This window comes from Rhinopithecus roxellana, chromosome 5 (assembly GCF_007565055.1).
Source record: "Rhinopithecus roxellana isolate Shanxi Qingling chromosome 5, ASM756505v1, whole genome shotgun sequence".
Classification (NCBI taxonomy): Eukaryota; Metazoa; Chordata; class Mammalia; order Primates; family Cercopithecidae; genus Rhinopithecus; species Rhinopithecus roxellana.
Window position 1 is genome coordinate 134,019,746 of NC_044553.1, and position 25,155 is coordinate 134,044,900.

The 25,155-nt window shown below is 40.8% G+C and overlaps 1 protein-coding gene across 17 annotated transcripts in view; it reads left to right on the forward strand.

Moving 5' to 3' along the window:
• TTLL5 (tubulin tyrosine ligase like 5) overlaps positions 1 to 25,155 on the forward strand; it is a 296,207-nt gene that overhangs the window by 219,125 nt on the left and 51,927 nt on the right. For 15 of the 17 annotated variants that reach the window (XM_030929811.1, XM_030929817.1, XM_030929825.1 and 12 more), the window contains 2 exons: positions 1,344 to 1,561; positions 20,726 to 20,808. The exons of 1 other annotated variant lie outside the window; for it this stretch is intronic. In XM_030929811.1, coding sequence (XP_030785671.1) covers positions 1,344 to 1,561; positions 20,726 to 20,808 — 301 coding nt within the window. The remainder of the gene's footprint in view (positions 1 to 1,343; positions 1,562 to 20,725; positions 20,809 to 25,155) is intronic. One more of the 17 variants, XM_030929823.1, reaches the window with a different exon arrangement.

The following is a 25,155-nucleotide window of genomic DNA, read 5'->3' on the forward strand; positions in this document are numbered from 1 at the left end:
TTTAACTCTGAAATCTCTTTGTTCTTTGTCAAGCATTTCAGTCAAACACATTTACTCCACACAAGACCCCTGAACCCCCCTCTCATATCTACTTAGCCTAGGACCTTTGACACATTTCCTGAAAATAAGACATTTTAAGTCATGCATATAGAAGGGTTGGTTAACATTTTACTAAAGGTACCCTGTTCATCTTTTAAATCTGAAAAAATAAAATTCATAAAGGGCAAAAGTAATACTAGCAAACTCTGTCTAGAAGATGAATATTTCCTAAAAGCATCTCATATTACTTCATCATGCCTCGCCATGTGTCCTTTACATGTTGTATGTACAAATGGAAATCAATTGCCAGAAATTTCTTTAATAAAAAATACTAGGTATTTTGTCAATGATGTTATTTTTCTCTTAATATTATTTCTCATGTAAAGTTTTTACAATGCATGTTGAAAGCAGTATTGAAAGACCAGTAACAAAATTGAGACACAAAAAGACTATTTTTAATGAGATAAGTTGTATGAACTTTTTAAGCGTCTACTTGAAGGAAGTATACTTTTGCATCCTAATTATATATGTTGGCATTTGTGATGTTTAGATGGTGATTTTTAGGTCTTTATTTATTTATAGGCTTACCCTCTGAGCAAAAATATCCTTGTGTCGATTGTATTCATATAACAAACATTTGTATAGTAATTTTACTTTGAAAGTGCTTTCAAATGTAAAATCTTATGTTAATCTTTAGGTCAACAAAGTGTTTCTAGGCTGGAATTCTGAACTACCCCTAAAGATTATAACCAGGCCTGGCTCATGGTTCCTGTGGCAGCCTCATCTTTCTGTATTTGTTCACCATGCCCTAGCCATGCTGACTCCTCCCCTTGCCTCCTGCCTGCAAACTTTCTAGAGGAGCTCAGAGTTTTGAAGTGGGCAGGAATCAAGTCAAGCTGCAAGACAGTTTTATTCTGTGCTCTATTTCTAGTACTTCACGCCTCAAAAGAGACATTCATTAAAAACATGTTGAATTTAATAATTATGGAAACTGCAATGAGAGAGATCAAATGCTTTTCTAATTCACGCATGTGGGCCAACACTTAGTGTCCCAGGTGCCCTGATTCCTAGCCCAGTGTACTTTCAGCAAGACCATTTCAACTCTGCTTCAAAATATTCCCCTTCTCTGAACCTAGAGCTGCACTGGCAACATTAGAGAAGTTTTTCCTTTAAAAAAAAAAAAAAAACTTTAACAGTTTTCCTTTTCTTTTTGTCCCTTGACAGGATTACAGACTAGTTAATAAAGTAAATGGGTTGTGAAGGTGATGTCCATCGATCATTTTTTTTCCTTTTTTTTTTTGTAGGCAATCTTTGGCAGCCAGACACTACCTAACTCCAATTTATGGACAATGAATAATGATGCAGGTTGTAGAATTTCCAGTGCCACAGCTAGTGGCCAGAAGCCAACCACTCTGCCACAAAAAGCAGTACCACCTCCAAGTTCTTGTGCCTCCCTGGTCCCCAAACCCCCACCCAACCACAAACAAGTGCTCAGAAGGGCAACATCCCAGAGGGCTTCCAAGTAAGTTTTTTTCTGTTCAATTTCTACTGAGTTTTATCAATTCTAAGCTAATAGTACTCTTTATTTGTTACTCTTCAAGACCATTCATACTGAAGTACTGGAAACAAGAACACCTGCTGGGAAATAAAGGCTAACCCTAGTTCTCAGCGCAGGCTACAGATAGAATCTCCCGGGGAACTGCTGAAACAAGCAGATGGCCACCACCCTGTGGCAGGGACAAGCCCTGCAGAATCAGATCTTTTCAATTTCATACAAAATTCAACACCCTGCTTCCCCTTGGTTTGTTCACTTTCAAGCATTTGAATTGGAAGATATTAGGATTGAGATTTCATCTAGGAGGATGATATAACCTCATTGACATTAGTCAGCAAGCTCTGTGTAGCAACGGTGTTGTTAATACCTTTTGTAGTCTACCCGTTTACACCAAAAGGACGTTTTCTTTCCTGAATCAAATTTTTGTACATCAAAATCCTTCACTCTACCTCCAGCCACTTTTTAGCCAGTGAACTAGAAATAGAATGGTGAAGAGCATTAGTTCTAGCAGCCCTTCTTCAGGTTAAACTTGGGGAACTTTCAGAGATGTCTGGAAGAGGCAGGCATTGTCTGCTGTGTTTTTGTGTAGTGGACATTTGTGTATTTCTCTTGCTGTCATTGAGGCTCCTCATTCATTTGTCCTTCAGAAGATCAATGTTAGTTGTGAGAAGAATCCTAGAACATAGAAAAAGTCATTACTGTTTTTTCCTCCTTGGATGGTAAATCAAATTCTGGATTTAGGTAGAAAACAATCCCTTGTGGCTGTATTAATTATATTGCTGCCATTATTCATTTATCTGACAAATATTTATTCAGTGCCCACTAAAGTACCAAGCCCTGTTCTGGGAAGAGCTGGCATTGTAATGACTGCAGAACTCTCTGGAGTAGTAGGAAGGGGCAGTAGAAAGGCTGCAGTTTGTGGTTGAATGCCAGCAGCAAAATAGAAAGGAAACTGTGTGTCTTCTCACCCTGGAAAGAGTAGAGTCAAATCCTTAGGTGTGCAGCCTCTGCAACCAGACTGCCTGGATTCACATCCTCAGGTCACATTTTACTAATTTGACACCTTCTGCAAGTTACAAGTTACTTAATCTCTTAGTCTCAGCTTCCTCATGTTTCCATTTGTGAAAATAAAACAGTAAGAGTATCTACCTCCTAGGTCAGTTGTTAAATGTTAACAGAGTTAATATGTGTGAAGTACATAGAGTAAGGCCCAGCCTAGGTAGGAACTCAGTAAGCCTTGGTCACCATCATATGCATTCTAAAACCACACTCTCCTTCACAGATTTGGAAAGCCCATAGTTAACTGGGAAAATTTTTGAGCCAAATGTGAATGTTGAATTTGCCAGTGTGCCCCTTGTGGATTCTGTGATTATTGCTAGTACTCTCAGAGGGCCCTTGGTGGCCTGTGTGGCTAGCTGGTGGAGAGGTGGGCCCAGGCAGCAGGGCTGGGCATTTGAAGACGCTGCTTGCTACTGCCCTGAACTCACTGCTGGCGGGAGAACTCCACAGCCTCCTGAGATGGAACTGCAGCTCTTTGGACAGACTTTGCTTTGCAGCATTTTTGTGGTTTCTTCTTTGTGACAGGCAAGAGTGTGGGAAAACCGGAAACAACTCAACATCAAAAATGCACAGAAGGGGGGAAAAAGCAGAGATTTCTTCAGAATTTAAGTAATATAATCCAGGTATCAAAAGGCATGCTGTGAGGCATTGTTCCAGGAAATAGTTTCCAATTTGCCTTTAAAACTCTAGGACAAGTCTCTGAAGCTAAGTTAGTACTAATAAAGACTTTAACATTCTCTCACTTATGTGTAAAATGTACAGCATTGTAAGGACCCCAGTGTTTTCAGATATTCTTCTAACTTTTAGGAAAAAGAATAGCATGGCTTTTCATCTGAACAATGAAAAGTTCCCCCTATGAAGTATCCTGATAAAGTTTTTTTTTAAAACAAACAAACTGTATTTTATATTAATTTTAGATTTACAGAAAAGTTGTAAGGGTAGTACAAAGAATTCCCACCTACCACTTGCCCAGTGTTTTTTCCATTGTTAACATCTGACATTGCCGTGGTGCATTTGAGGAATGTACCATACTAGGAAACTGTCATTGGCACATTACTATGAACTAAAACCCCATGCTTTATTTGGATTGATGAAGTAATCTTTTTAATCTAGAGAAACTTTTCATGGCTCTCGAAATCAGGATCCTGAGTATCAGTTGATATATTCTCACTGTTCTAAAGTAATTCTTGTTCCTAGCCAGCATAGCAAGTTACTCAACGTCTCTGTGACTCAGTTTCCTATTTTAAAATGGGAATGGTAATAGTACCTGCCTCATAGGGTTATTAAGATAAATAAATGAATTGATGAATGTCAAGCACAAATACAGTGCCTGGTATATAATACATGCTAAATCAGTGTTAGGTACTATTATGCTTAGTAGCAAGATGGCATTTCAAGAAATTTTCATGTAAATTTTTCACTTTCTTCCTACAAGATGTGTTGCTTCATTTGCTTGGATCTTACTGTGGCCTTTGCTCTGGCTCAGTTCAGATTAATCAGGAACCCTCAGTTATGACTGGTGATACTGAGTCACACTCAGGAATGCCATAGTCGCCTCAAGAGACACAACTAATGAGAAGTTGTAATGAGCTTTGGACCGTGCCAAGCCGTGTGTTTTTGGGTTGAACTTCAAACTTCTTCCAACACAGAAGTTGGCATTAGACAAATATAGAAGCAATTTCCAAGAGCATCAAAGTTTCCACATCCTAGAGGGTTGAGTTTTGAGTTTAGAGAAGAATAGAACATTAAAGATGGAATGTCACTTGGATTTTGGTGCAAAGGGAGTTGAGAATCAGAACAGTGGGGTCCTGTTTCTTTATGATAATACTCAAGTTGCTTTCCCTCTAAAGGTTTCATTTTCCCATCTGTAAAACAAAACCCAGTGTCCCTACTGAATAATTAACCAAAATGACTTGTTTTCTGTCTATTCCATTGAAAGCTTTTTTATGAGCACATTTGCTCTTTAATCCTGATGCTTTCAAGCCATTTTCCTCAGCCTCTCTTGTCCCAGCAGTTCTTTGTTGTCGTTCTCAGATTCATACACTTATATTTCATTTAGCTAAATCTCATTTGTCAGTTGTGAAGGGAATGATTTAGATTTTTTTTTTTTTTACCATTTTCATAGTGCCAATAATCTTTCTAGATTTTCTTCTCCAATGTTTGCAACACTTCATAATTTAGTACCCACTTCAGATCCTCCTTTCAAAACTATTTGTGGTATTTCTTCCAAGCAGTCAGCTGAACTGAGAAGGACGACAGCCTACACACAACTACATGCATCTGAACTGTCTCTTCCTTGTAAATGACCTTTTTTCAGAGCCAGAATCATACTCTCCAGGAAATATGGAGAAAGAAACCTGAGGAGATTGAAGTTTGCCAGGCACAAGGGCAAAACTCAGACTGAATGAATTTGAAAGGGTGGGACCAAAGCTGTTGTAACCTGGGAGACTTCTCTGAAGAAAGAAAACTGTTGAAGAAGCACAGACTGAACTGCAGTACTCTTCCTTAAATAGCTGAGATGACCTTCTTTACCCAGGGCTTAGGTGATTCTCATCAGGGTGACCTGAGTGGAAGTTGGTGGTAACTACTATTCTGAGTCAGCACCCAGGACAGTGGTTGTTTAAGGCTGCTAGGGATTAGCAGGGAGGAAAGCCATCAGGACTGGGTAGCCTGGTAGCACCAAATCCCAATTAATGTTACCTGAACATTTGGTGAGGTCAGCCATATGATGACAGATGTTTAAGAGATTAATGTCAGAACAATATGAAAATAAACATCAGCTTAAAAATGTTATCTTTTTAACATGAGTCATTAAAGTGAGAAGATTTCAGGGCAAAGGAATTAGGACTTAATAATTGTCCAAAAGTTCTTGAGGTGAGCATAGAAGATACCATATTGTGGGTTAACCATGTTCTGCCAGCCTTTTATTATGTGCAGTTTCAAGAAGCATAGTTGAATCTGTAACATATTCATCCTTAATGTAGGATTCTCTACATTATGCATTTCCAAGGTAGGTAATTATAAAATGTTTGTGGTAGAAGATAAAGGGATCTAGGCATAGTTGTGGGGATATGAGTACAACAAGGTACCCAGGTGGTCAGTGGCTGAGCTCAAACTGGAACTCATTTCACCCGCTGTGCTTACCTCAGACTCTTCCCCGTACATCACAGATTTCAAAGGTCCCTGCCCATCTATTTATCTACATCTGTCTGTACAGCAAATGGCAGATTAATTATCCTAAAATATTGCTTTTGAAGAAAATACAATGTATGCACTTAGGAACTCACTCACTCCTCTCTTTTTCCATACCAGTTTTACCACTTAAATGGAGGAAGAATTAATGCCACTCATATTAGAGGTGCTGGGGGAATTTCTGTTAGATGCAGCACAGGAAGACTGGATTGAAGAACAACATGGAGGGCTTTTGTATAGTGTCTTCTGGGAGAGTGCAGTCTAGGAAATGAAAGGGAAACCTGGAATACCACAGACAATAATATCCTCTCGCTGTGAGGGGCAGGGCCTGAGGGTAGAAAGGATGTGAGTACCAGTCAGGAGCTCTGCCACTTAGACTGTCTGTCTTCTACTAACCCTCCTCATTTGGACCTCAGTGGTGCATTAGGAGGTCCTAGGGGTTGCTTTTGGTGTGGACAGTGACATCAGTCAGAGGCATGGGTGCTACAACCACACCTAATCAAAAGCTGCATGATTGTGTGTGTCTTAGTGGGGAGGAAAGCTACAGGAGAGCCATGAAATGATGGGTCTTCCTTTGCTGATTCTTATTGGCATAATTTTAATTAAAATCTGACTTCTCGTGCCTGCCTCCTCGGATGTTAAAATGGTTGTTGAAATTGTAATATAATTGCTGGATATTTCCCATCCCTCACTTCCCTCCTCCTTCACCTGAGTATGAAAACCCCTTTTTAAAAGATTTTGGCAGGAATTTATGCTAACCTCTGATAGAATCCATCCACATCAGTTTCTCCGTGAATATAAGCCCTTGGCAGATTTAGACCTTCTTTAAGGATGAGCAAATACTGGAAAATCTTGGGTCCTGGGAATAGGTGGTATAGCTTAAAAAGAGGCTTCAGTTGGGCACGGTGGCTCATGCCTGTAATCCCAGCACTTTGGGAGGCTGAGGCAGGCAGATCATGAGGTCAGGAGTTCGAGACCACCCTGGCCAACATGGTAAAACCCCATCTCTGCTAAAAATACAAAAAATTAGCCGGGTGTGGTGGCGTGTGTCTGTAATCCCAGTTACTCAGGAGGCTGAGGCTGGAGAATCGCTTGAACCTGGGAGGCAGAGATTGCAGTGAGCCAAGATCACACCATTGCACTCCAGCCTGGGCAACAGAGAGACTGTCTCCAAAAAAAAAAAAGTCTTCATGGAGAAGATTCAGAGGCTTCTTACCTCTGGAATGAGTTTAAGCAATAAATAATAATATTTTTAAAAATACCTAATGTGTATTCTTAATAAAATGTAAGAGTAGAGAGCATCTGTGTGGAGAACTAGACAAAGCTATCATATAGGAGCAAGGGGCCTGCAGTCAGGGAGGATTGCACAGAGATGAGAACTACCTAAGTGAAAAATTGGGCTGAAGACAGTAAATAGAAATTGGCCACTGCAGAAAACTGAATTTGCAAACTAAAAGACAAATGCCAAAAATTTGAGGAAGAAGTATACAAAGATGAAAATGATGAGAGAAAAGACAGATTCAACCTAAAATAACAAATTACAAAAAGAGAATAGAAATAATAGCCAGTAGTATAGGCAAATAAGACTCAACATAAGGACAGAAAGAGGTTAGTTAATAAGAGTAAATCAATAGATATATAACTTTGTGCCCTACAGAGATCCTGTGGAATAGTTTTCTAAACTGGAATGTTTCAATTAAATCCTCAAAAAGTAGAAATCATACATGCCTCAGTCTCAGACCACTTTCCACTAAAATGAGATATTAAATATAAAGGCCGGGCTCAGTGGCTCATGCCTGTAATCCCAGCACTTTGGAAAGCTGAGGCAGGTGGGGATCACTGAAGGTGAGGAGTTCAGTTCTAGACCAGCCAGGCCAACATAGCGAACCCCGTCTCTACCAAAATATACAAAAATTAGCCAGGCGTGGTGGCATGGCACCTATGGTCCCAGCTACTCGGGAGGCTGAGGCACGAGAATCACTCAAGCCTGGGATGTGGAGATTGCAGTGAGCCAAGATCGCGCCACTGCACTCCGGTCTGGGCAACAGAGCAAGACTCTTCAAAAAAAAAGAAGGAAGGAAGGGAAGAAGCAAGGGAGGGAGGAAGGAAGTCAGGCAAAGATATACTCAAAGGTAGTCTGTCAAGGAAGGGAAGGAGGGAGGGAGGGAGTCAAAGATGTACTCAAAGGTAAATTCATAATCTTCATCATTTTCATGACTAAAATAGTGAAAGATGAAAAAGAAATTAACCAAGATACAAATGGTAAATTGGCTTCAATAGATAAATTGGCTTCAGCTGATTGCCCAGTGTTGTTTTGGAAAGACCTGTGAGGACTTCCCTGAGCTCAGCAAAAAAGAGTGCTTTGATAGGTTAGTAGCATCTGCCACAGACAGGGAAGATGCTGAGAATGGTGAATAGGCCACATATTTGTCATAACTGAAGTAAGCTTTTATCACACGAAGTTAGAAAAGGAACCATAAAACAAAGCTAAGAAAAACAGACTTAAGGAAATTAAGAAGAAAAGTAATATAAAGTGAAAAGCAAGCAATAAAATTAGTTAAGTTCAAAATCTTATTTAGCTTGGGTCAGGGGAACCCAGAAGAAGAAAATAAACATACTTCTGCCAGAAAAATAAGAGAAGTAAAAATAAGAGAAAGACTTTAAAAGTAGATATAGGAGAGTGAAAAATTATGAGAACACTGTGCACACTATGTACAATTTTAAAAAGTAGATGAAAGATAATATTTTGAAAAATATCAAGTATAAATTGGTTCTTCTTGAAGAAAAAGAAGACTGAACTAGAACATAGAACAAGTGGAAATTTTCAAACTGTCTAAATTTGTTCTTCTTAAAGAAATACGTGAGTAGGCCCAGGAAACAACTTCTAAAAATCATCTCCAAAGTAGTTCTTCAAACCACGTTTCTGAAATCTTTTTCTTTTTTTTGAGATGGAGTCTCACCCTGTCACCCAGGCTGGAGTGCAGTGGCGCCATCTCGGCTCACTGCAACCTCTGCCTCCCAGGTTCAAGTGATACCCCTGCTTCAGCCTCCCGAGTAGCTGGGACTACAGGTGCCTGCCACCATGCCCAGCTAATTTTTTTGTGTTTTTAGTAGAGATGGGGTTTCACCATGTTGGCCAGGATGGTCTAGATTTCCTGACCTCATGATCTGCCCGCCTCGGCCTCCCAAAGTGCTGGGATTACAGGCCTGAGCCGCTGCACCTGGCCCATTTTTCTGAAATCTTTGAAGGCTTCCAGGTGCCCACAAGATAAAGTTGAGAGTCCTGACTCTGACATTCAAGCCTTCTGCAATATGACCTCTCTCCTGTCTCCTGCCTTCTTCATACCCTATCACTGCTTTGCACAGACTGCTCCACACGTATGCTTCCCGTTCTTTGTTCCTGCATACCCATGTCATCTCTGCAGAGTGCCCTTAGGCCTCTTGAACCTAAGTCCTGCCTTTTATTCAAGATTCGGTTTTAGTGTCTCGCCTTGGTGCGTCCTTCCCAGCTGCCCCTTCCTCACCTCCTCAGCTGACTCTGCCATCTACCTCCTTGTTTTATTTTTCCTTTTTTCGTATATTCTGCTTTCTGTAGCTCTCTCAAAGACAGATAACTTGTCTTCACCCTTTCATGACATATATATTGAATGTCCATTTTGCTCAACATTGCCCTAGACACCAGTGATAACACCAGTGGACAAGACAGATAAGATCTCTGCTTGCATGGTTTGTTTTTGAGAGGAGATAAGCTCATTCCCAGTGCCTGAGATAGCTTATATTCGTAAGTTCTCAGCAAATGGCAGTGGTGATGGTGGAGATGGAAGTGGTGGAGGAGATAGTGATGGCAGTGGTAGTGGTGACATGGTATTCTATGTCAAGTTGTATGCATCAAGGATCACTAAATAACAATGATCTCATTATTTATGCCTTGTAGAGCAGCGTATGGGAGGCAGTAGAGTACAGTTGTTAACAGCCTGGAATTTGAAATGAGATTCGGATCCTGGTTTCTTGGCTTAATTAACTTTTCTAGAGATAGCTCTAAGCTTCTGTTTCATTATCTGTAAAATATTACTTATGTCTTGGAGTTGTTCTTAGGATTAAATGAGATAATATGTTTCTCTGACATATATGGCATCCAATGTCTGCTGGTCAGTGTAGTTGTATTCCACTGCTGCTATTGTTCCCTACCAAAAGAAATCACATTTGTGTTGTTGGTAGGTTGTTTTTATAAGTGTGATTTGCTTCTGCTGGTGAGCCTGTGGAAATTGAAACATATTCTGATTTCCTGAACACTAATAACTCTAAAGACGATTGAAGGCAAAGGCTCAGTTTCAAACGAAAGGAAAAATTAGATTTGGAGTTACTGACTTCCAGTCCAGTTGGCTCCCAAAGTTCACACTTTCACATCCACAACCCCCTCTGCTGCAAACACAGAGCTATGATGGATGAACATTTAAAGAAGAAAACCTACGGGACTTAGCTGTGCTTCAAAACGAGGCACATATCTCCTTGTCCCCAGAATGTACCAAAGTAAACGAGAATCAGTGAATGAAGCTGAAGCTGCTGTGGGCTTTCTGAAGCAGGCAGTGACAAGCGCCGGTGGCATACCGGGACCTGAAAGCGCCCTACAAGAGGAGAACCTAAAGCCAGGCTCATTACTTGAAAATAATTGATTTTCAACATGGGACAGTTCCCCCCGACAGGAGACATTTGGCAATGTCTGGAGACATTTATACTTGTCGTAACTGGGAGAGTGCTACTGGAATCTAGTGGGTAGAGTCCACGGATCCTGCTGAGCATCCTGCAAAGCACAGAACAGTCTCCCACTACAAAGAATTATCCAGCCCAACATGTCTGTAGTGGCAAGGTGGAAAACCCTGCACTAAAGGATGCAGTGTGCTCTCCTAATGGGAGAGTAGTAAAACTGGCATGAAGCCACTAACTGAAGCTATATCTTTATATGAGACTATGGGCCTACAGAGTCAGGAAGACAATGACATACCCTTTCAACTGTTCCTGTCTCAAAACTGCCTTTGGTTTCTAAATATCACTGAGGCAAGGGCCCCAAAATGCCACTATAATGCCTGGTTTGGGGCTGGTGCCAGGGGTCTGGGTGAAGGCAACTATATAATCTTCAGACAGGGAAGAATGAGCAAGCTCAGAGGCAAGGGCAGGGAATGATTCCCATTCAAAATAAGCCTGCAAACCAAAATTCCAAAACACATGAAAAAATCTCATGCTAAGAAAGATTGCCAGGAAAATCAACAACTGGAACATGAATTCTTTACAGATAAATTAATACTTTAAAATAGTCAGACATGTTAGATTATGTGTCTAATAGGAGTATCTTGTGGAACATGACATGTGACTCTGATAGGAGTATCACAAAAAAGACCTAAGGGATAATTGGACAAGCAATGCTTTTAGAAAATAACAGAATTTTCCAGAATTGAAGAAGACATGAGTCCTCGGCTAAAAAACCCATTCATGTACCAAAATAAATGTACCTCTAGACACATCACAGTAGCAAGAAACCAGAACATTAAGCATAAAGAGAAGTCTAAATATTACCAGAGAGAAAATCTGCGTAAACGACAAAGGAACACAGAGTACCAGCATTCTTCTCAGCAATAATAGGTGCTAGAAAACAATAGCCAATTACTTCAAAGTGTTGGTAATAAACTTTCAGTCTAGAATTTTATACATAGCTAAACTGGCATTCAAGAGTGAAGGCAGCTGGGCACAGTGGCTCACACCTGTAATCCCAGCACATTGGGAGGTCAAAACGGGCAGATCCCAAGGTCAGGAGATTGAGACCACCCTGGCTAACACGGTGAAACCCCCGTCTCTACTAAAAAAATACAAAAAACTAGCAGGGCGAGGTGGCAGGCGCCTGTAGTCCCAGCTACTCGGGAGGCTGAGGCAGGAGAATGGCGTAAACCCGGGAGGCGGAGCTAGCAGTGAGCCGAGATCTGGCCACTGCCCTCCAGCCCGGGCGACAGAGCGAGACTCCGTCTCAAAAAAAAAAAAAAAAAAAAAAAAAAAGAAACCCCATCTCGACTAAAAATACAAAATATTAGCTGGGCAGGGTGGCAGAGCGCCTGTAGTCCTGGCCACTCAGGAGGCTGAGGCAGGACAATTGCTTGAACCTGGGAGGCAGAGGTTGTAGTGAGCCGAGATCGCGCCACTGCACTCCAGCCTGGGTGACAGAGTGAGACTCCATCTGAAAAAAAAAGAGTGAAGGCGAAATAAAAATAATTTGAGACATTCAAAGTCTAAGAGTATACCTGAAATTCAAACTAGGAAATAGTAAAGACTGTGTAGAGATAGAAGTGAATCCAGAAGTATTAGGCAACAAGAAACAATAAAGTACAACAAATCTGTCTGTAAAATGTCGATCAATGGTAATGACTATAAAAATAATTATTGGTCTTTAAGAAGACAAAAACCATTTAGAGATAACAAAGACAAGATACAGGGACCTAGAGTGTTTAGTTGATAAGGGTCTGTGTCAACTTTGAGGTCAGGACAGAAATACTGAATGACTTTACACTTAGGAAAAAATAGCTAAATAATTAAGATGCAGCCTATAGTTTTCAAACCAACAGAACAGGGAAAGGGAAATGTAGATACTTTATTAATTCATGGGAGGTAGGAAAATTAGAAGCAAAGGAGGCTGGGTGCGGTAGCTTATGCCTGTAATCCTAGCACTTTGGGAGGCCAAGGCAGGTGGATCACTTGAGGTTAGGGGTTCGAAACTAGCCTGGTCAATGTGGTGAATCCCCGTCTCTACTAAAAATACAAAAATTAGCCAGGCATTGTGTCACATGCCTGTAATCCCAGCTACTCGGGAGGCTGAGGCAGAAGAATCTCTTGAACCCAGGAGGCTGAGGTTGCAGTGAGCCATGTTTATGCGTCACTGCACTCCAGCCTGGGCGACAGAGTGAGACTCTGTCTCAAAAAAAAAAAAAAAAAAAGAAGCAAAGGAATAGGATGATAAATAGAAAACAAAAACTGAGATAATAGAAATGGGTCCACATATGCACATGATCAAAATAAATGTTGACAGATTAAACTCTTCCATTAAAAAAGAGATGATCAAATTGCATCTTTTTAAAAAGTTGAGTTATTCGCTACATAAAAGAGACATCCATAAAGTAAAATCTGAACAAAAGGTAGAAAATAAAGGTTGGAAAAGATCAATTATGAAATACTAATCAGAAGGAAAACTGGTATAGCAATGTTAATATCAGATAAAATATAAGCCAAAATCACCAAGAGGAATAAAGAAAAGCACTTGTATGCACTTAACATAATAAACTTACAGAAATCAAAAGCTGACAAAATTATAAGGAGAAACTAGCAAATCATTAATATTAGTGGGTAATTTATTTGAATTTACTTCTGTCAGTAACAAATAACTCAAAAATTACTGAGGACTTGAATATTTGAAATACAGAATTAACATTTTGCTTTAATAAGAGGCTTTTCATCTTTTTGAACTAGCACTTAAAATAAAAAATACATTTTAGGGGCACATGTTCTCAGGACTTCCTGAGGGCTGTGTCATAGGCAAAATGATCTAAAAAAAGAAAAAGCATTTTATATGCAACCCAGTAAAAATACCTATCTATATGTATGTGTATATGTGAAATTAAAATTTCACAAAATACTGTCTTCTATTTTTTAATGCTGGTAGTGAGCCCCGAAATTCATTTTACAGCCCAATTATGAATCATAGCTCACAGCCTGAAAAGCAGTTACAGTTATGCATAGACTCCTGCACTCAATGGTATTCAAGTATATCTGGAATGTTTCTAAAAATTCGGCACATACTATGTCACAAATGAAGGCTCCATGCACTTCAAAATATCAATATCAAACGGTTCACACTCTTCAACCACAAAGTACTTAAGTTAGAAATAATAAAAGGAGGCTTTTTTTAAAAAAAAAACCATGTGTTGGAAATTAAAAAAAAAATAGAGTACCTATTACTCATGCATTAAAGAGATAATCATAATGAAAATTATAAAATATTTTAAACTATGGCTATAAAAGTACTACACATCAAATTTGTGGAATAACCAAAACTGCACTCAAAAATATAATGCATTTATTTAAAAGACAAGAAGGATTAAAAATAAGTGAGTCAATTGTTTAATCTGAAAAGCTATGAAAGGACAACAGAGTAAACTAATTGAAATACAGAAAGGGGCCGGGCGCGGGGGCTCACGCCTGTGATCCCAGCACTTTGGGAGGCCGAGACGGGCAGATCACGAGGTCAGGAGATCGAGACCATCCTGACTAACACAGTGAAACCCCGTCTCTATTAAAAATACAAAAAATTAGCCGGGCGTGGTGGCGGGCGCCTGTAGTCCCAGCTACTCGGAGGCTGAGGCAGGAGAATGGCGTGAACCTGGAAGGCGGAGCTTGCAGTGAGCCGAGATCGTGCCACTGCACTCCAGCCTGGGCAACAGAGCAAGACTCCGTCTCAAAAATAAATAAAATAAAATAGAGAAAGGAAAAAAATACACAGAAATCTCGAACAGTTGGACACATGGCAGAACATGAGAGCAGCAGTGCCTCAAACTGTATCTGGCACATGTAGGGGGTCATTAAATATGTGTTGAAGGAGCGAATGAAATTGACAAGTAATAGGATGGCCTCTGGAAAGACTAATGAATAAAAAGATAAAAGGGCCTACTCAGGAATGAAAAAGGACTATAACCAGAAACACAGGGGAATAGATAATATGCAGTATATTTATAAAATGGAGTCCTATGTGCCTTTACTGCATGAAAGTTGACTTCACTAAATGTTTCATGATTTGGTTTTGGAACCTGACCCTAACTAATAATGTTCTAATTGTTATTTTCTAAGGATTAGCATTAACTTCAATTTCAGAATCATAATCCCTACACTGAGAGATAAAAGGAAGAGGCAGCATATACCTGTCTGTGTGTGTGTGTGAGTGTGTGGATATGTCGAAAGTTGCAGGATACTTAATCTATGAGTAAATGTTTGGTAGGAAAAGTCAGGGTATGTATTTTTTATTTTGTTTTGTTTCTTTTTCCTTGGGAATTGAAAGAGATTGGTTATTGCTGTATTTTATAAAAACGATCAGGTTTGGGGGTGTTTGTTTTCAGGACCTTCACAGATGCAGCCATGTCTGTTTTGCCACAGCCCTGGTAAGGTCAGCCATTTGTAGCTCTGCTCTTCCTGTAAAGTCTTGAGCATTTTCCTTTTGTGAGTCCTTTCTTCTACAGAAAGGTCATCTCTGATGTGGTGGCATGAGTCCAAGATAAACTTATACTAAACCATTGAAATAGAAAACTAGTACCCCTGTGTTGGGGATGTGGAAAGCCTTGAAAAGAACCCAAACAGAAATAATATAGCAGCAAACCACAGTCAACCTTGTGAAGTAATGAACAAAACAGACCTTAAAGAAAGCATATCACTTTCAGAAAAGTTTCCACTGATCAAAATAATGGGCAAAAGAAGAACAGAGGAAACCACAAATAAAGAAATGAAGATCCACGAAAAAGCATGTCGGAAACCTTACCAGCAAAAGGGATAGTGGGGATATTGCTCATTATAACCCTCCTAGACTGTGTTTTATATATGTGTGTATATATATGTGTTATATAGTTTTATAGGCTGGCTATATGGTATGGTCTTGATGCCAGTGGAATTTCTAGCCAGCCATTTGATTGACTTATATTCCTTAGAGACTTGTACTAGAAGAAATTTTTCAAAATAATTAATACAGAGAGTAATAGCCCTAGAAGATGAAATACAGGCATTTCATCTTATAAGGATATTATTTGTTTTTAATGCATCATTGAACAACTTCTTTGAAAGGCTCTGGAGAGCTGTTCCCTCAGAGTAGGAATAATGCTCATGTGAGGTGCTTTCTCAGACCTCAAAAAAACGGCAGAGGCGAGATGAGTAGGTAGATGTGAAACAAGTGAGTCAAATTCAGGGTTAGGAACTGTACATGTAATATTTAAGGAAACGCTTTAGCTGCCAGCTGTGAACATGTCCCAAGGAAAATTTTGCCTTCATAGAAAGGAGCATGCGACTATTCATTGAGTTCTTCAAATTCTTTTTTGCTACTATATGTGGTCACGTTTCTTATTATAGTTTTTCAGTGGCTAAATTAATCAGGCAGCCTACTCTTAAGCCGTTTTGTTTTGTTTTGTTTTGTTTTTAGTCTTTTTTTTTTTTTTTTGAGACGGGAGTTTCACTCTTGTCACCCAGGCTGGAGTGCAATGGCGCAATCTTGGCTCACTGCAACCTCTGCCTCCTGGGTTCAGGCGATTCTCCTACCTCAGCCTCCCAAGTAGCTGGTTTTACAGGCATCAGCCACCACGCCTGGCTAGTTTTATATTTTTAATAGAGATGGGGTTTCACCATGTTGGCCAGGCTGGTCTCAAAACTCCTGACCTCAGGTCCACCTGCCTCAGCCTCCCAAAGTGCTAGAATTACAGGCGTGAGCCACCACACCTGATGTAAGCAGTTTTTAATAATCATTGACAGTTTATCCTCAGAGAGGAACCTAAATAAGACCATTACCACAGCTGAGATTGTAGTAAGTGTCTTACTCTCAACCTTTACAGCAAGCAGCTTCCCATCTCCCAGACAGTTGCGCCATTTCCAGGAAGAACAATTAAGGACTAGATATTCACATCTATCACTCTCCTCATGTTTGAACTCTAACTTTTGTGTAATGTAAAGTTAATGGCACCTTTTTGTCCCATCTTTTCAGTATTTCTTATTGTCAAACTCTTGATACTGCTACAACTCCAGTTTTTCTAACTTCATCTTTAGCCACTTCTTTATATTCTGGTGTACTACGACCAGAGAACATCAGATAATGAAGCTGTATCAAACACATAATTAACTTTATACATTCAGCTATTCAGAGAGAAATTGATTATAATTTCAATAAAGTGGGTGATTCCAATTGATTTTACACTTAGGAAAAGATGAGAGAAATGTCACTCCAGTCAGTCGGTTGCAGTTCCCATGGGCCTTTCTAATAGAAAGAGCATCCTACTGCATTGTTACTCTCATGCTTAAAGATATGTATTTTAGGCCAGGTGCAGTTGCTTATATCTATAGTCCCCGCACTTTGGGAGGCCAAGGCAGGCAAACCATGTCAACCCAGGGCTTTGAGACCAGCCTGGGTGACATGACAAAACTCTGTCTCCACAAAAAACACAAAAATTAGCCAGACATGGTGGCATACACCTGTAGTCCCAGCTACTTGGGAGGCTGAGGTGGGAAGATCACCTGAGCCCAGGAAGTTGAGGCTGCAGTGAGCTGTGATTGTGCCACTGCACTCCAGCCTGAGTGACAGAGTAAGACCCTGTCTCAAAAAAATAAAAATACATAGTTTATACAACATGATCCCATAATACAAGCCTACTTTTCTAAATACAAACCTACTTCATTTGGTGCACAGTTGAACAAATCATTCTGACACTGGCAGAAAAGTACATATTAGATTTATTGAGAGATAACCTGTCAATCTCAAATGTGACATCTCTTCCTAAGGGATCTTAAGAATAATTTTTACTATGAGATTTTTGTCTTACAGGTTGCCAGTTAATTACCTTGTAACTTTAATAGCAAATTGCTGTTAACTTCCAGGTTCAGAATGCCTATGGCCATTCTTCTGTAGTTTAGCACTAATATTCCAGACTGATGTTGGAGTCAGTGAGTCATTCATTTTGATATTTCTGTATGTAGATAGACTTATAGTGAATGCAGAGAGTGTTAAACAATGTTCCTAAGTAAATATGACAATACTGCTACTAAGTTAACGTATATTTTGTCCATGATATAACACCAGTCACTGCTTAGATGTGCTTTATATTCACCATCTTATTTAATCTTCAAAATCTTATAAGGTAGGTCCTGTTATCCAGGTGTTACTCCCAACGTAACTCCCCATGTAAATATTTCCTAAAACACATGTATTCCCAGGAAAGCAGCAAAGAATCATTGCAGGGGCAAGTGCAAATTGACATACAGGCTCTAGACAAGCTGTGTTTCAAAAGTTCTCATTTAGAGGAAGGTTGTCCAGAAGTTGGAATATATTTTCCCAAGGAAATGATGTTATCACAACAAAAGCATATTTACCCATAATGTGCCTAAAGTAGTAATAACAGACCTAAACCATTTTGTGCACCAGTGTTTCCATGGAAAAATTCACTCAAGAGTTTCCCCTTGGATTGCTGTGGACACATTTCTACATCACAGGGAGAATGGGGACTCTATGCTAGAAACAGTAGAATCATTAGAAATGTTCAAATTCTGAATCTGTGGTGGCTTCAAGGCCTTTGATGGGAGTTTATGGGACGGAGGAGGATGGAAGAGTGAGTGAAACTGGGAACCAGGGGCCATAGCGTTAGACGTTCTTGGGAAAGGAACAGGATAAAGCCTCAGAAGGTGAAGGGTGGGTTGGGGGTTCCAGAGAAGAGAGGGAAAAGTTTCAAGAGTTTTAGGGACCCAGAATTCCTTGAGTTTAATCCCCCAGGGACTCTTCTAATCCCTCAGGCAGTTTTCTGTTACTCACTACCAGTTTCTTCTACTGACCCAAAGATTTTGTCGGCTTCTTCCCCGCTTTTTTTTTAACCACTAATACTTTGTGAAATTGAGACCAGCCCAGGGTTTTGCTCCACTCAGCTGCTCCTAAAGCAAGCACAGTGGCTCTAATGGTTTTTAACTTCTGTAAAGGAAAGAGCTTATCTTAGGCTCTCCAGAACTTTTTCACTTGGACATGAAAGAGCAGACATCAGCTACAGATGCTTTGGGAGAGTTTTCGGGTCCCATAAGGGGCTGAAATAAAATGCATGAGGATTTCAGATGTGGCTCTCCAAGACCAAGGCTGATGGGAAAAGAGAGAAGCCTTCTGCTCCTTTCTCTCCTGCCTCTGTGGCTCCCTTGTCCTCAAAATGAAAGTGGAAAGGAGAGGGTAGGCCCCAAATTGCTTGCCAGAGGGGAGGGGCTATAAGACAGTGTGATCCTTGCGCCAATGCTGGGCTAGAATCTTCTCAAGCGTCATGCCTCTTTTGGGGATGTAGGGACTATGTGGGTACCTCAGACTCCACCTGACTCTCCAGGTGCACCTTATACCACTTTCCTCTTTACCTACTAGCCAGTGATGATATGAATCACCTGGGCACCTGGGGCGCTGTCCCCAGGCCCACCTGGAAAGCTGTGTGATTAACAAGTGACCCCAGGTCATTCCTGTCAAAGACGTTCAGCAAACACTGCCTATCCCCACCTCTATCCTATCCCCACCTCTATCCTATCCCCACCCCTATCCTATCCCCACCCCTATCCTATCCCTACCCCTATCCTATCCCCTTAGCTGGTCTTCAAAAGTTCCTAGGACATTCCAAGCCCCTTTCTGCCTCAGAGCCATTATATATGCTATTTCCTCGTGAACCGCTCTTTCCTCTGCCTCCTCCTAGCTAATGCCTACCTCTCCTAACTTCATGACTCCCCTGAAATCTTATTTCCACAGAAAGACCATCCTTGACCACTGTCCTCATCATCTCAACCAGGTTCCCCTGCCTCGTTCTCATAACACTGTGTGCTTTTTCTCTTTAGCACTTAGCACACAGTTTGTGTTTTATGTATTTGCTTTCATGTCTCTCCTCACTAGTACAGAACACAGGAAATGCTTAATAAATATTTCTTGTGTGAATGAATGACTGGAAAAATAGTGTTGAGAGAGAGATACTAAAGGTTGGATTGGATGTTGCTCAACAAAAACAGAGAATTGAGCATGTGAAAGCTTTGATCTCCCAGGTACAACTTTTACTCATCAACTAAAATCAAGGCAGATGGACCCAACAAAAATATTATATTATAAATATACAACAAAAATATTACAAATATTTCAACAAAATTTATAAATATTTGATGTGTGCAAAATGCAACGGCAGTGAATAAGACCAATACAGTCTCTCATTATGGAGCTTACATTCTAGCAAGGATGATGGATACTAAGCAACCAGTTACACAGTTTCATAATTATAATTTTGAAAAATGCAAAGAAAGAATTAGAGCTGTAAGAGCCTATAACAGGGAGGCTTGACTTGGGCTGTAGGCAGTCAGACCAGTTCTAGGATTTCTGAGACATGTGGCTCGGGAACCTCTGCCCAAAGAATCAAATATACTCTGTCGTATCTCTTGTCAAAGTTGGCACGAGGGGAGATGCTGTGTACATTTCTCAATCTCGGGATTATTGACACCATGGAGTAGATAATTCTTTGGGGCATTTTCCTGTGTGCTGTGGGATGCATAGCAGTATTCCTGGCCTCTGCCCGGTAGCTGTCAGTAGCACCCCACAGTGGTGATAACCAGAGATGTTTTGACATTGCCGGATGTCCCCGGTTGGCTCAGGGGACGCATCATCTCTCCCTCCCCACTTCCCTGGTTGAAAACCACTGTTCCACATGAGACTTGCCTTTTTAAAAATGTGTTTTCATATGATTTATGTAAGTCAATGCCAGAAACATAATTTATTCATTCAATAAACAACTATTTATTGAGTACCTGTTATGTGTCAGGCACTGTTCTAGGCACTGAAGACACAGCAATGATGAAGGCCCATGCTTTCATGACGCTACATTTCAGTAGGAAGAAATTAATAATAAATCTCAAAATACATACTATTTCAGAAGTGTGGAGGTTGCTCATAGTTTTCTCTGATAAGGTGACATTTGAACAAAGCCTTGAAGGAAGTGAGGGAATGAGCCGCAGGAGAAGAAGCACCAAGAGCAAGAAGCGAAGCCATCAGAGGGCCTGGGCCCAACCTCACCTTTCCGCCTGCAGGTCTGACCAAGCTCCTTTGTGTTTCAGAGGGTCCTCCACAGATGCGCAGCTGAATGGACTCCAAAGCAGCCTTAACCCTGCAGCCTTTGTGCCCATCACCAGCTCCACAGGTTAGTGGGCACCAGCTCTTCTGCAGCTGGATAGGTGACAGGAAAGGTGTTGGGCTTGGCACATTCTCTCTTCTGCCTCCCAAGAGAGCCCCAGTTCAAAGAATGAAACATCCAGCCTCTTAAAACATTGGCAAATGGGCATTTTTGTTACATGCTTCTTTAAAATAATCTTGGCAGCCTAAAATAGGCATTTTCTGGAACTAGCTTGGGGTAAATGAAACCTCACAGTCTTGTAAAATGCTATCAGATTTGCAGCATTTAATAAAAATGCCCCATATTGACTGGTATTTCACTGCTTATGTTGTATTTCCACATGTTTTATCTCTCATTTAATTCTCACACAGCCATATGAATTTGATCTTATCCCTTCCACATGAGGAACAGGCTCAGAAAGTTGAGGGCTTGTTGAAAGTTGTGCGTGGATGCAGAACTGGAGCTCTGCTCTTTGATCTACGTGTTGTGTCAATGCCATGGTCTGTGGACAGGTTGTTACTGACAGCCTGAAGCCTCTCAATGTAGGTGCATACAGATAAGTTAGGCGGTGTTGGTCCAGAGATAGTTTTCTATGAATAATAATTAATAAAAATGCACTGATAAGTCAGAAAATGGAAAGAAAAACCCTTCGATTCAATTGAACAAGTATTTATTATTGAGTATCTACTCTAGAGAAAATAACGTGCTGGGCACTGAGATGCACACAGGGTGGTGAACAAGGCAGTCTACTCTCAGGGAACTTAAAGACTCAAGGAGATAGAAAAGTCAGCAGGGAATGTGCTGCAAAGTGGGTATTATTGCATGCCTGAGACACACAGAATAACAACAGACAACATTGACTGAGGATTTGCTATGTGTCAGACTCAGTTCTGAATGCTTTATGTGTAATAACTCACTTGTTCACTGAACAGGCACATAACGTAGAAACTATATTCCCCATTTACGGCTGAAGAAATAAAGGCACAGGCAGATTATAAAACTTGTCTAAAGTCTCACAACTAGTAAGCGGTGGGGCAGTATTTGAACCTAAGCAGTCGAGCCCAGATCTTTAGGGAATGGGTACAGCTTCCTAGAGGAAAAACATCGAAGCTGACACTGGAATGTGGACGAGTCAGCCAGGAGAGGGAAGGCATGGGCAGAAGGAGTTCTAGGAAGAGGGAACAGTGCAAGCAAAGACCAGGGGGGAGTGAAAACGTGCTGTGTTCCACAGGCTTCCATGGATCAGTGTGGCTGGGGACTGGGGCATGAGCAGGGAGTAGAAAGAGAAAAGGTTGCAAGGTAGTAGGGCCAGTTTATGAGCCATGCAGTGAACTTGGTCATTGCCCTGACAGCAATAAGGAGCCATTGAGGAATTTTAAGCAGGAGGGGGCTGGGTGGTTAGGGGTCAGGGATTGACATCATACACCTTAAAATGATTACAAGATCTCTGGGAAGCTCAGGCCACGTGCAGTGGCTCATGCCTATAATCCCAATGCTTGGGAAGGGCAAGGCAAGAGGATCTCTTGAGACCAGCCTGGGCAACAAAGTGAGACCCTATCTCTACAAAAAAAAAAAAAAAAAAAAAGTTTTTTAATTAGCCAGGTGTGGTGGCACATGCCCGTAGTCCTAGCTACTCAAGAGGCTGAGCTGGGAGGATCACTTGAGCCCAGGAATTCAAGGCTGAGGCTGCAGTGAGTTGTGATCCTGCCACTGTACTCCAGCCTGGGTGATAGGGCAAGACCCTACCTCTAATTTAAAAAAAGAAAAGCAGCCAGTTACTTGACTACATCCTGGGGATAATTATATATATCTCATAGGCTTATAGTGAGGATTAAATGAAGAAGTATATAGGGAAGGTGCTATAACTACTGTAACTACACCCAGGCCACTACTACCTCACAACCTTCTCTCTTTCCACTCCCTGCTCATACCCCAGTCCCCAGCCACACTGATCCCTGGAAGTATGATAGGAGTATAGGATTTGTTCTCCACTGAAAATTTTAGAGCCTGAATTCAAGAAATACTTGATGGGTATCTACTCACCTCACTCCTCCAAAAGAAAAAAGAAAAGAAAGAATTACTAGAACATGGTGGTTACTATATTTTTAAGAGAGTAAACTTTCACCTGGGATTGTTATGGACTGCAAAGTAATGGCACAAGGGAATCATGGCCAAGTGTGAAGGATTTCTGTGAGATAACCTGTTAGAACTTCTCTCCCTTCGGCTCTTCAAGTTTGCTTCAGTTGGAAAGATTCACAAACCCAAGGAGATCCCTGACTATACTTCATTTGTGTGTCTAATTGATAAATTAAGTGTTGAATTGAACTTTGCATGCACTCCAGCTGAGCCAGTTGGAAACTTGGGTGGTCAGGCGGGTCATACTTGCAGCATCTTGACCGTGAATTAGTGTTTACTGACTCTTGGTAAAGTTATTTAGAAGATTTTGTGGCACTCATACTGAACTTGGTGTCAGTATGAAACCACAGAGCAAGGAAAAGAAGTTGTATTTCTTGCTGGCTTCTCATAGTGACTTTTCCCTGCTGATTCTACCTTATGGTAACAAGCAGATCATTCTTCTTACATTGTTTAGGTAGTTTATTACTTAACTGCTTTTGTCACCGAGAGACTCTGGGCCTCTGAACTTTTTGGGTTTGTTTCTACTCTGATTTTTCTAGTGTTCCTGATCCTCAGTTAAAGAAACATTGAGGTGCATGATATAGTAAGCTTCAGGCATTTTCCATACTTCCCAGTGAACATTTTACCTTCACAGCATTAGTAACTGAATCTGTTACAGTTATTTGTACAACTAGTAAGTAACTGCCAGGCACACCAACGTTTGAACTGCAAATCATTTGTTTTCTCTATTACAAGTAGATTTCAAGCCGTTCTAGGGGTTCAGAAGGATATCCTACAAAAAGGAGATTAGGTTGCTAGTTAGCAGCATTTTTCTGTAAACCCACAAGAAAGAAGAATAACTCTCATAATAAGTCTAAAAGTTTATACCTCTGCCTGAGACCTGGTAAGTGTGTGCCTATGTAGGAATCCCTGAACCATCTTTGAAAGGTATTTAGCCCATCTGGTCCAGTTAATTCAATCCATTAAACATGATATTGAGTCCATGACTATAGCAGAAGTCTGTTTTCTCATTCTTTAACTCTTCCCGTAAGTCTTGCCAGCCAGGCTTTCGGCTGTGCAAGTGTTTCTCTAGCAGTCTGAATGAGATAGTGGTTCATCCCAGGGCACTGCTGGAAAACAACTCAGAGTCCTTTCCTGTTGATGGTGGCTTAATGGCATTCTTGGTATTATGAACGTTAAATGAGATAGTGAATTGGAAGCTCCTAGCAAAGTGCCTGGAGTACTCCATGAATGTGGCTTTTCCTTGACTTTCCAACCTCAGGCTTTATATTCGTAGTTTGCTATGGAAGGGAAGGTTTAGAGTCAGCAAATATGGAAACTTGAGAAGGAAGCTGGAGTGAGAGCTCTTGGCCCAAAGCCAGAGTCATTGGCCTTCCTTCTTTATAACTGTGGTGTTCTTCTTGAGTTCTGAAGTGGTGATGGTAAACTAAAATAGCAGAGAGCAGCAGATTAGATAACTGACATTTCTCTCGTGCTGATTTGATAATGTAAACTACCATTACTGTAGGAGTCTGAAGCCACAGCAGCTGCCCTCATCCCTGCCCCTTAGCTTCTGCCTAAGCCTTTCCTGTTCTGGAGCCCAACCTCTCCCTCCTTTTATTTTTAAGCTCTTACTAGTCTGCAGTTGGTGGAAGGGACCTTACCACCTTTAGAAAATCAATGATGGATTTCATTTGCAAGCAGTGAGCAGTGTCCTTATTAAATGTTCACTGTTTCTGGCCCTAGTAAAATGCACTATAGCTTTGTGCTTTTTGGATGGGGATGGGGCAACAGCACATCAGTGTGATTCTGACTGCCCACTTCATTGGATCCCTGAGACAACAAGAGAAAGGAACATTATTATATAGTAAACGCCGTGGAGCTAAAACCCTAAGGATCTAGATGTCACTTTAACTTTCAAGTGAAATTACTTGCCTGGCAGCTCTCAACAGAATGACCTATTTTCATGATCGGATTCTTACTCTTTTCACCATGTGTTGTATAGTTTTTGGAGCTCCTGGGTGGATCTGGAGTATAATCGCATAAAACTGAAAATAAGGAGTGTCCTATCCCCCTGATTGCTCCCGAGATTTTCTCTCCAGAGCCAGAGGGGTAAGAATTTGGGTTGATCACCCACTTTTATGCTGTTCGAAAGCAAAAGAGAGACTGTGAATTGGAATTTGGCAGGAAGTGGGGTGGCGGTATCTGGGGGGACAGTGATCCCCTTAACCTAGTTTTAGGTTTTACCTTGTGTCCTTT